At 40.7% G+C, this 11,723-nt stretch overlaps 1 protein-coding gene across 2 annotated transcripts in view; it reads right to left on the bottom strand.

Annotated features, from left to right (window-relative positions):
* Nucleotides 1-478: 478 nt before the first annotated feature.
* The window catches only part of PABPC1 (poly(A) binding protein cytoplasmic 1), a 29,393-nt gene continuing 18,148 nt past the window's right edge, over nt 479-11,723 (bottom strand). For both annotated transcript variants that reach the window (XM_006122414.3, XM_006122413.3), the window contains exons 10-15: nt 11,249-11,359; nt 9,712-9,866; nt 8,909-8,993; nt 8,535-8,665; nt 8,321-8,416; nt 479-916 (exon numbers count right to left, since the gene is read on the bottom strand). In XM_006122414.3, coding sequence (XP_006122476.1) covers nt 8,324-8,416; nt 8,535-8,665; nt 8,909-8,993; nt 9,712-9,866; nt 11,249-11,359 — 575 coding nt within the window. In that variant the 3' untranslated portion in view covers nt 479-916; nt 8,321-8,323. The remainder of the gene's footprint in view (nt 917-8,320; nt 8,417-8,534; nt 8,666-8,908; nt 8,994-9,711; nt 9,867-11,248; nt 11,360-11,723) is intronic.

Below are 11,723 nucleotides of genomic sequence, written 5' to 3'. Positions count from 1 at the left end.
GCTCACTCCAAAACAAAATCCTGTCTATAAATAGTCAAATAAGACAAGACAAATGCAGGATACTAAGAACTGAAAACTACAATGGGGGATCCAACTATTAAGTTCCTTTTTTTAGTACTTGAGTTTATAATACTAGCAACAGGTGGGTGGCTAAATGGAGGTTAATCTGATATGGAAACTGCATAAGGGTATTATACTAACTAGGATTCCATCTCAGATTCTAGAGACTGGGTACCCAAACTGGGGGGAGTGAAAAAATTCCAGGGGGGGCACAAGGCAACCCAGCCACATGCACCCCCGTCAATCCCACCTCAAGTTTTGCTGCTATTTTTTGGGAGGGGGGGCATGAGGGTTTCTCAAAAAAACAGAAAGGGGGCGTGATGCTGAAAAGTTCGGGAACCATTGTTCTAGAGTGACATCAGCATAGCCTGAGACATACCAACATGACAAGAAAAAGGAAAGAGTATTTAAAAAAATCCATGTTTAAGGAATTTTTATTAAAGCAAGAATTTTATAATCCAAATTACGTTTCTTCGCTCAGCTATCAATTCTCACTGTTAACTAAAACAGTGGTGATATTCTGAGCTTTTCCACAGTAAAGAATTACAAAATTAAAGAAAGGAATGCTTTAAATTTCTGTACTGTGCTGAAAATTCTTTTCCCCCGGGTTTATAAAACATTAATTTGTATTTTTTATTTTGCTATTTTTTTTGTTTTAAATCAATAGGTAAATCTAGGACCAGCATTAGTTTTGCTAGCCCTGGCATTTGCTCTGTACATAAGCTTCAAAGTTTCCTTTCCTTTTTTTATTTATTTTATATTTTGCAATGTTTTTTCTCAATATTTAATAATTTTTCCATGTTTAGCTTTTTTTCCTTCGGTGAAGCGAAGTTCTAGTTTGAAGTCCCGGATATTTCTGTAAACAAGAATAATATCAGCTTTTAATGTGAACACAATTAGTAACTTATAGTAATATTTTGTACTTTCATAGTATCTTCTATACAATGATCTAAAAGACCTTCATACACATTACAACCTCACAATGTATAGATGTAGAAACAGGTACAGAGAAGTTGCGCCTTTTTTAAAGGTCCTTGCTAGGCAGAGTTAAGATTAGAATTCCTATCTTTGTACAGAGTTTAGCACAATTGGGCCATGGTCCATAGGGTTATTGAAATTCAAATAAATATAGTTTGAATGCAAGTCCTCCCTACTCATGCCAGACTATATTGTCTCATTCTGGGACAACTATTACTAGGCACTAAATTACAGCAATGGAGAACCCCTAATAGCTATTTCCAATAGCATATAGTAATTCACGAAGGAGCTTAAAAAACAGTATTACAGTATGGGCAAAAAACTGAGAGACAAGAATCAGCACAAATGTTGATAAATAGTATTGTGATAGTAGTAGTGAAGGATCTTTCCAAGAAATGCTAATTCTTAATTATAGTAATTTGCTGGATATCAAATCTGATTCTCCTTTAACAGCAGAAGAGAGACATTTGGTACCCGGTAAAGCTCTAAGACTATCTAAATTAAGGAAGAGCAAATTTACTGGAGAGCACTCACAAATTATCCTTTTGCTTCAGGTGTTTTATGTTGAGTGGGGGTCAAAATTAGAACTTCAAGAATATTTTCTTTTCAAGTAGCATGCACACATTTTCTCCGTTCATCTAGGCACAAACTAATAAAGGCAATAATTGGCTGCTTAGATAGGCTATACTGAAATCTAGCATACAACTGTTGTATTTGCACCCAAAAAATAACAGATCATGATGAAACTGGATGTTTTGCAATCTGTCTCTGCTTCCCCCAACCCATTTTAGGGACCTATATCACAATTCAGACTTTCATTTTTAAAAAGCATGTCCCTAAGACATTTTTAGTGAAGGCAGTTATAAGATGTTAACTTATATAGGGGTACTTTATTTTGGCCAAAGTGTAAATTTTTTGGTCAAGGTGCAGTCAGGGTCTAACACCACAAAGTAATAAAAAGTCAATAACAATGGTATGTAAATAAAAATATTTCAGGGTCCATTCAAAAGTGTCTGGATTTGGCCAATAGTACACCTATTCACTACCCCAATATCAGTTAATGTGGTTTTACTAGACAAAACACTGGACCACCTGCATTGTAATTATCAGTTGGCATGACTGGCACTAGGACCCAAGAGGCAGAGATTGCCTGTAGAGTCAGTGGAGCCCAGACTGGGAGCTCCTTCAGCTGGGAGTGCTGCACTTGCAGGAATGGAGGGTGGGGTGGAAGGGAAATGGTGGGTAATCCTCCCCCCCCATGCCTTGCCTTTGTTTTTGGGTGGGGGTGAGGGGGTGACAATCTCCCCGCCCTCAAAATGGTGTCCCATGCTCCTGCAGAATTTCCCCAAGAGTAAACTATTCCCAATTTTAAAAAAATGTTGGCTACTATGCATAAAGAGGCAGACACTCACCCTATGCAGTTTCTGATGTTCTTTGAAATGGTTGTTCCTGTGGGTGCTCCATTTAGGTGTTTTAGCACCCTGTGCCTATACTCTGATATTGTTACTAGTACTGCTTTGGCTGCTGACATGCATATTGTGGTGCCACTCTCACACATGTCATTAACTGTCCCTCTGTTTCTTCTCTACCATAGAGAAATATTAAGACCCCAAAGCAGAAGGGAGGTGAGAGGGTCATGGAACACCCACAAGGACAACCATCTCTAAGAACATCAGTTACTGCATAGGGCGAGTAACCAAATGCCTCTTTCAAAGAGTGTCCCTGTGGGCACTCCACTGTAGGCCACTAAGGAGCTGGAAGGTGGTGCTGAGGATGTTTAGTATGGGCTGTAGAAAGCAATGGTAGGCCAAGTTGAGTGCCCCAAGTGGCATATTTATCTAATATGTAATGTTTGGTAAATGTGCATTGAAACCCATAGGGCTGCTTTGCCTATTTCTGCAACTGGGACAATGAGAAATGTAGCTTGATGCATGTGGCAATCCATTTAGAAAGTCTGATTGGAGATACTTGCAGAATGTTCTAAAGGCCAACAGAGAGAAAATCTAGTAGATTGTCTCAACTGTTTTGTTTGTTCTAGGTAAAACGCAAGTGCTCCGCGAACGTCCAAAGTATGAAGAGAGGTTCCTTCCTGAAGGGACGTTCCAAAGAGGATGGAGATAAGAACATAAGAATGGCCATACTGGGTCAGACCATAGGTCCATCTAGCCCAGTAGCCTGTCTGCCAACAGTGGCCAGCACCAGGTGCCCCAGAAAGGGTGGATCGAAGACAATGATCAAGCGATTTGTCTCCTGCCATCCCTCTCCAGCCTCTGACAAACAGAGGCCAGGGACACCATTTCTATCCCCTGGCTAATAGCCTTTTATGGACCTAACCTCCATGAAATTATCTAGCTTCTCTTTAAACTCTGTTATCGTTTTAGCCTTCACAGCCTCCTCTGGCAAGGAGTTCCACAGGTTGACTACATGCTGTGTGAAGAACTTTCTTTTATTAGTTTTAAACCTGCTACCCATCAACTTCATTTGGTGTCCTCTAGTTCTTCTATTATAGAAATTAATAAATAACTTTTCTTTATTTGCCCTCTCCACATCACTCATGATTTTATATACCTCTATCATATTCCCTTCCACCCGCCCCCCCCGGTCTCCTCTTTTCTAAACTGAAAAGTCCCAGTCGCTTTAACCTCTCTTCCTATGGGACCCGTTCCAAACCCCTAATAATTTTAGTTGCCCTTTTCTGAATCCTTTCCAAGGCCAAAATATCTTTTTTGAGGTGAGGAGACCACATCTGTACACAGTATTCACGATGTGGGCGTACCATAGTTTTATATAGGGGCAGTAAGGTATTCTATCCCTTTCTTAATAATTCCTAGCATCCTATTTGCCTTTTTGACGCCACTGCACACTGTGTGGAAGTTTTTAGAGAACTATCCACGATAACTCCAAGATCTCTTTCCTGATTTGTCATAGCCAAATTAGCCCCTCATCATACTTAGCCACCATCATACTGTACATATAGTTGGGGTTATTTTTCCCAGTGTGCATTACTTTACACTTATCCACATTAAATTTCATGTGTCATTTTGTTGCCCACTCAACTCAGTTTGGAGAGATCTGTCTGGAGTCCCTCACAGTCTGCTTCTGTCTTGACTATCCTAAACAGTTTGGTATCATCCGCAAACTTTACCACCTCACTGCTTACCCCTTTCTCCAGATCATTTATGAGTAAGTTGAACAGGACTGGTCCCAGGACTGACCCTTGGGGGACACCACTAGTTGCCCCTCTCCATTCTGAAAATTAACCATTTATTCTTACCCTGTGTTTCCTGTCTTTTAACCAGTTCTCAATCCTCTTATCCTATGGCAATGTAATTTACACAAGAGCCTTTGGTGAGGGACCTTGTCAAAAGTTTTCTGAAAATCTAAGTATATTATATCTACTGGATCCCCCTCGTCTGCATGTTTGTTAATCCCTTCAAAGAACTCTAAGGCTACGTCTACACTGGCCCCTTTTTCGGAAGGGGCATGCTAATTTTGAAAGTGGGAATAGGGAAATCCGCGGGGGATTTAAATAAACATGTCCGCTTTTTTCCGGCTTTTCCCCAAGCCGGAAAAAAGCGTCTAGACTGGCCCGATCCTCCGGAATAAAGCCTTATTCCGGAGGATTGGGCCAGTCTAGACGCTTTTTTCCGGCTTGGGGAAAAGCCGGAAAAAAGCGGCGGACATGTTTATTTAAATCCGCGGGGGATATTTAAATCCCCCGTGGATTTCCCTATTCCCACTTTCAAAATTAGCATGCCCCTTCCGAAAAAGGGGCCAGTGTACACGTAGCCCAATAGATTAGTAAAACATGATTTCCCTTTACAGAAACCATGTTGACTTTTGCCCAACAAATTATGTTCTTCTACGCGCCTCACAATTTTATTCTTTACTATTGTTTTGACTAATTTGCCTGGTACTGAAGTTAGACTTAACTCACTCAGCCTACTGAGATAGGCTGGGATTAGTCCTGCTTTGGGCAGGGGGCTCGATTTGATTATCTCCTGAGGTCTCTTCCAGCTCTTATGATTCTATGAAGATGAGCAGCATTGGCACCTTCGTGCAGTTTGGGATAAAAGACAGGGAAGTATAGTGGTTGATTAATATGATGGCAACCAGGAAGGCAACTTTCATTGACAAATGTAACAATGAACATATGGCTATAGGTTCAAAAGATTTCCCTGTCAGAGTTATGAGAAAAAGATTCTGGTCTCATCAATGAAGGGGTTGTATCAAAGGAGGAAAGACATTGTTCAGTCCTTTAAAAAAATTGTTTGTAGTTCAGAGTGCAAAGACTGCATGGCCATTCATGAAAGAATGCTCACTAGAAATTGCAGTAGAAATTACTCTGACATAAGCATTCAGAAGTTTCTTCTTTTTAAAAGGAAGTAAATAGTTTAGAACTTTGGGCAGAGGCACCTAATTAAGGAGCATAGTGTTCTGTAGCCTGTACTTGAAAACACTGCCATTTTTGTATGCATGTGCATCTACTGTTTAGTTTTCATCATGATCACTTGCTTAACCTCTTCTGCATAAGTTAAATCTGATGCCCTTCAGTAACCAGGCTTTGAGATGCAGGCACTGGATATTCAGATGGAATATCAGGCCTGAGTCCTGTGAGAGACGATGTGGAATGTCTGGAGGTCATAGAGAAGCAGCTATGGCCAGCTGAGCTAGGTAAGGAAACCATGTATGTTGTGGCCACAAAGGTGCGATAAGAATTATTTGAGCCTTTTAGGAGGATTTTGTTGAGAAATGGAATGGGAGGGAATGCGTACATGAGGGAGTATGTCCACTTAATTAGGACATTGAAATTTTGTCCCAAGCCAGCTCTGGAGCAGTATTTGAGGCATTTTGAGACGTGATATGTCAGAATCATAGAATACTAGGACTGGAAGGGACCTCGAGAGATCATGGAGTCCAGTCCCCTGCCCTCAAGGCAGGACCCAGTACTGTCTAGACCATCCTTGATAGACATTTATCTAACCTACTCTTAAATAGCTCCAGAGATGGAGATTCCACAACCACCTAGGCAACATATTCCAGTGTTTAACCACCCTGACAGTTAGGAACTTTTTCCTAACATCCAACCTAAACACCTCCCTTGCTGCAGTTTAAGCCCATTACTTCTTGTTCTATCCTTACGAATAAATATTTCTAGAAAGCCCCATGCCATGTGAGCTATGAGTGAATCTCCCACTGCTTAGGGGATCTGCAATAGTGTTCTGATACTCTGGTAGGTAGGCTGTAGAAATGTCCACTTGGTTTATGCATGAAACCAAAAGGGTCATGGCCTCTCTGCATAGGTGATATGATCTTGCTCCTCGATGATTTATATAAAACATACATGCTATGCTGTCCATAAGAATTTATCGATTTGTTGCAGATCAGCAAGAGGAAGTGTTCACACACTTGCCTGACCTCCCAGAGCTTGAGCACTTTGATATGGGATGTTTCCTGGGGGTGGGGTGGGGGGAGAATCATTCCTGGATGACATGGTTGTCAATGTATGCACTCCATCCCTCCAGGGATGCACCTGCAGTGATTATGACTGAAGGGCTACGTCTACATTGGCCCCTTTTCCGGAAGGGGCATGGTAATTTTTGAAATCGCAATAGGGAAATGCGCGGGGGATTTAAATATCCCCCACGGCATTTAAATAAAAATGTCCGCCGCTTTTTTCCGGCTTTTAGAAAAGCCGGAAAAAAGCGGCGGACATTTTTATTTAAATGCCGCGGGGGATATTTAAATCCCCCGCGCATTTCCCTATTGCGATTTCAAAAACTACCATGCCCCTTCCGGAAAAGGGGCCAATGTAGACGAGCCCAAGGAGCGTTCTTGTAGGGCACTCCTGCACATAGGTTTTGTGGTTATAACCACCACTCTAGGGAGCCTTTTTGGAAGGCTGAGGGATTTCTCTAAATGGTGTCTATGCAGATGAAAGCATATGCATAGCCATCCTTGAAGACAATACATATGTAGCCTAGCCAGCTTCCCTACATAAGCTGTTGCTGATGTATGCTCTGGAAACTGAAGGCATTATCTGGCTGAAACTGTGGGGCTGTTCATGATGGACAGCGAAGTGACTGGTTGGAACTGGTGGTGCAGGAGCCTGGCTTGACCCTGAATGCAGTCCAGAGTTGTTCCTAGGCATTCTAATTGATGAGTTGGGGGGGATAAGATTTTTCCCTTGTTTATTTGAAACCCCAGAGCAGTGAATAAACTGATTGTGCAATTTGTATTAAGTGTTGCTAGCTATATTGATCGGCCCACTATTAGTCATCTAGAAAAAATCATTACTCCTGATCGAGGTGTGTGACTGCCACTGACAGTATCTTTGAAAATACTCTTGGGGATGTTACCAGTACTAGGCCAAAAAGTAGTATGCAACATTGGTAGTGTTGATCTCGTAAATTGAAAACTGAGAAATTTCCTGTGTCAAGGGTGACTTGTGATGGAGGTTGTGTATCTCCTGCTGCAAGAGCATCTTGTGGAAAGGATCTCTGAAGAGGAACAGGGAAAGGGGCAGTGTGGGAGGGAAAGATAGGAAGGGAATAACACAGATTATTTCCAGAATCCATCTGTCCATTGTAATATGGGTCCAGGCTGAATAGAATGGAAGCAGGCTGTGATAATTGTAATCCCATCAAGTAAGAGGTGTCAAACCCGGGACCAATGCTTTATAATGACTGATGTGATGTGGATTAAGGATGTTAAAAGGTGGGTAATACAGAGCCACAGTGGAAGAAGCTCACAGATTGCTGTGGCTCTGCATTTTATATGTAGTAAGAGCTGGATGGCTCTTGCTACATTTACAATGCAGAGCTGCAGCAGTCCTGGCTGGCGCTGGTCCAGGAGCTACTCCCACTGCAACTCTGCAGTTCAAGTTTCTGAAGTATTTACAAAGTATATGAATAATTTATGATAGAACTGTAACTTACACAGGAGCTATCTCCAAGTAGTCTCACATTTATATATAAGGAGGCAACGGATTAGGGACAATGTCTAGTGAAGTCCTGCATCTAAAATAGTTCTAGTAATAGGTAAATTTTATTTTATAATGTAGTTTAGTTGTTTCTCTCCCCCCCGCAAATTATTATTGCCTGAACTCTCTCATGATAGGCTAACAACAACTTGTTAGGAACTTATTTCTAGGAGTACAGCAACTTTAGCCACTGTAGGTCACATTGAAAGATTCCTGACTAAATAAACACACAATAAAATTCCAGCACAACACCTTGATTAGTTGAGAAAAATTGAGATTGTATTCTGTAGGAAAACTTACATATTAAACACTTGGAACCCCAGTGGGGTTGTTAACAGCTTTCTGAGCAGCCTCTTTAGCTTGGTGGGCTTGTAGTACAGCTACAGCTTCATCAACCTAATAGGATAAAATAATTTGTTACCACATGCTTTACTTAATTTCAATAAATAAGATAGTGAAGCTGCTGACAGAATACACATATAAAATCAAAAGGAGGTTTTAGGAGTCTACCTACCTTCGAACGAAGAGACTCAGGAGACTCAAGCATATGAAGGAGTTCAGAGTTGTCAATCTCCAACAACATACCGGTGATTTTACCCGCCAGAGTAGGATGCATCGCTTGAATTAGAGGAAACAGCCGTTCACCTAGGAAAAACCCATCAGAATTCTACAGTTATAGCGATTAATTACAAGCTAATTTAGCCTCTCAATGCCAAACATAGGCAGTAAAATCTGCCAGGTAATCTGAATTTATATCTCAATTCATCAACATTATTAAAAGGAGCATCATATCCTACCCATTCGACTCTTAAAAGTAACTCATGAATGACCATAAAAATCTAGTGTTATCAGTCAAAAAATAAGATTAAAGGAACCTAATGTACATACCTAACATCTGCTTTTGTTCTTGTGGAGGGGCAGAAGCCAACATGGAAGCAGTCAAGGGTTCTTGACCTTGCACATGGACAGCTGGCTAAAATTTAATAAAACATTGTACTTCAAGGTTAAATTCTGGAACATTCAAACATTTTATACTTCCACGACTTATAACATTAAAAAGGCCATACTGGATCAGACCCCCAGTATCCTGTATTCAAACAGTGGCAAATGGCACATGCTTCAGAGGGAATGAACAGACTAGAGAATCATCAACATAATTATGCCTGCATACTTGACAAATTAGAAATAATGATAGTAATTTTCATCCAGAGGCTAGTAAAAGTTGAGTGATATTGCAAGGCACACTACTGTTGACTCAACCCCTTGCTGAGCATAATTAATATATTAAACAAAGCTCAAGCCCACAGTGTTCATCAGATACTTGAGTAGTACAAAACAAGTAGAACAAGGTATGTCCCTCCTTAATAATGCTTGACATTTATTTTAAAGTCCAGGCTTGCAAACTTTATGACAATTTGGTACTTACATTTTGGTTCAGTGGTGGGAAAACTTATGTAGAAGCTCAAGAAAAATCTGAACCACATAAGTAACCTCGAAAATACATCATATAATCACAATGGAAAAAAGTGTAATATGTTTTACATTTGTGAAAATAAAGCCTCAGACTGTGGCTTTAATGGCCTCAGTGGTGAAGGCAAACCGTTTACAATTATGATACAGATTAGGGGGGGGAGGGGGAAGTGTTTCCTCAGCAAAAACATCACTTGGCTACCAAAAGCAAGACTACATACCTGCTGCATAGCAACCTGTGGTTGTGTGTTAAGATGTTGTTGAGGATTACGAACACCTGCAGCATATTTATACTGTGGAACTGCACGTACAGCAGGAGTGGCTGCAGCAGCAGCTGCAGCAGGACGTGGACCCATTGTCTGTGTTGATGTATTAGCTGGAAAGATTAATATTTATACATCAGCAATTCAACTTTCATTAAGCTTATATTTTGTATAAGTAAATGAATGGGCACAGCATTAGGACTATATTGAATATCTATTTTAGTATTGTATTATATTTGATTATCGCAAGGTTAGTAAATAACGCCAATGGTTAACTTGTGAGTGCAAAACCAAAAGCATGATTTTTTTCCCCCCTCATTTTACTAATTACTTTTTCTTTAAACACTATAAAAAGCATCATGGAGGGAACATCTACCTTGGATTAAACATGCTGACTTGAATTTCATCTTACCCCAATCATAGTTAAAAGTAACTTTTTTCCAATTAAAACACTTTGCCAGTTAAATTATTCTGAAAATCACTATGTTACTAATATACAGCAGACTAAAACATTTGAATGTTCTTCTCCTTATGTAACAGTTGTCCCCGGAACTTGGCCTGTACTACATGCTGCTGATCTCCAGACAGTAATGACATGTGATACTGGCACTCCTTGTTCTCAACTGCAACAATGTGTTAAGAGCTAAAAATAAATGCTCTTTCAATGGTATTCTTCCACATAATCCACTGCTGTAGTTACCACGGGAACGGTACAGATTCAAATGGGAGGAAGAGGCCACTTATGTAATATCAATGAGATGTGGGCCACAGCAACTCCTAGTCAATGTTAATCTAATGCCATGATGTCCAATCAATTATGAAGCAGTAGCCACTATAGTGGCTACTACTATAGCAAACTAGCCACACTTAACTGGCCAAATAGCCACATGTTGATAGCATGCTGGACACCACAGATCTAGTGAGTTAAATTGATGTTGCATTGAGCAACATTTTCTCATAGTTGTAAGCAAAAGAATTGAAAAACATAGGCTACGTGAGAAGGATTAAACAGATAGCCCTCCCTTAGAGACATTGGGTCATCCTCAAATGAGCAGCCTTGGCAGGGCATATTCCTAAGCAGGAAGCGGGTCCAAGGGAGAGGAGTAGGTGATAGAGAAATCACAGTAAAGGAGTAGGAGGACAATAATCTGACATGGGAGGGAAATACTGGGAAGAATGAAATCACCACAAACTGAAGAGAAAAGTCTGGTGTGGGGCGGGGGGGAGGGGGGAGGGAGCGGGGGCAGAGCCCTTATACTCAAATTCCCTTATACACACTGGGCTAACACGTTAGCTACCCATTAAGAGGTACGAAACTTCAAAGCTAGCTAGGGCAGGGTGTCGCCTCTGCTCTACTCAGCTTCAAAAAGGTATCTGAAATATCATTCAACATTAGCAGAGTATATGAATTGTGTCCAAAAATAAGTTACATAGTTAAAGGTGGACAGTGGTGCACTCTGATGAAGGACGATGCATTTCTTAACCTGAAACTCACCAACTCGTTGTGTTGACATGACTCGTGGAACCTGGGAAGAAGCTGGTCTCATGGTACTAAATGGTGGTCTGGGAGCTGCTGGGCGGATAGCACCAGGCATATTCTGGAATGCTGCATTTAAAACAATGAGAGTTTAAGTTTTATTATTATTATAAGATGTGTGCAAAGAGACAGTCTTTCCCCTCTGCCATCCTCACATGGCATTTACAACTAATATTACAGATAAGGGTAGAAAAGGAAAATTCCGCAATCTAAGGGTTTTTTGGGGGAGGAAGGGAAGGAAATCGCACGTGCATGCGCTGGAATTCAACCCAATGACAATTTGTAATGGCTGCTAAAAAAATCTAGGTCATTATAAAAAGTCTCATGAGTTACATTTAAAAAGAAAAGGACCTTAAATTAGGTTTCCTGGCAAACATCTGCAACAGGAGACAGAACTAGTGTATTACTTTTCTACCAATTACATGTAATGACC

The sequence above is a fragment of the Pelodiscus sinensis genome, chromosome 2 (genome assembly GCF_052426305.1).
Source record: "Pelodiscus sinensis isolate ZL-2025 chromosome 2, ASM5242630v1, whole genome shotgun sequence".
Lineage (NCBI taxonomy): Eukaryota > Metazoa > Chordata > Testudines > Trionychidae > Pelodiscus > Pelodiscus sinensis.
This window is presented reverse-complemented; position numbering and strand designations above follow the sequence as displayed.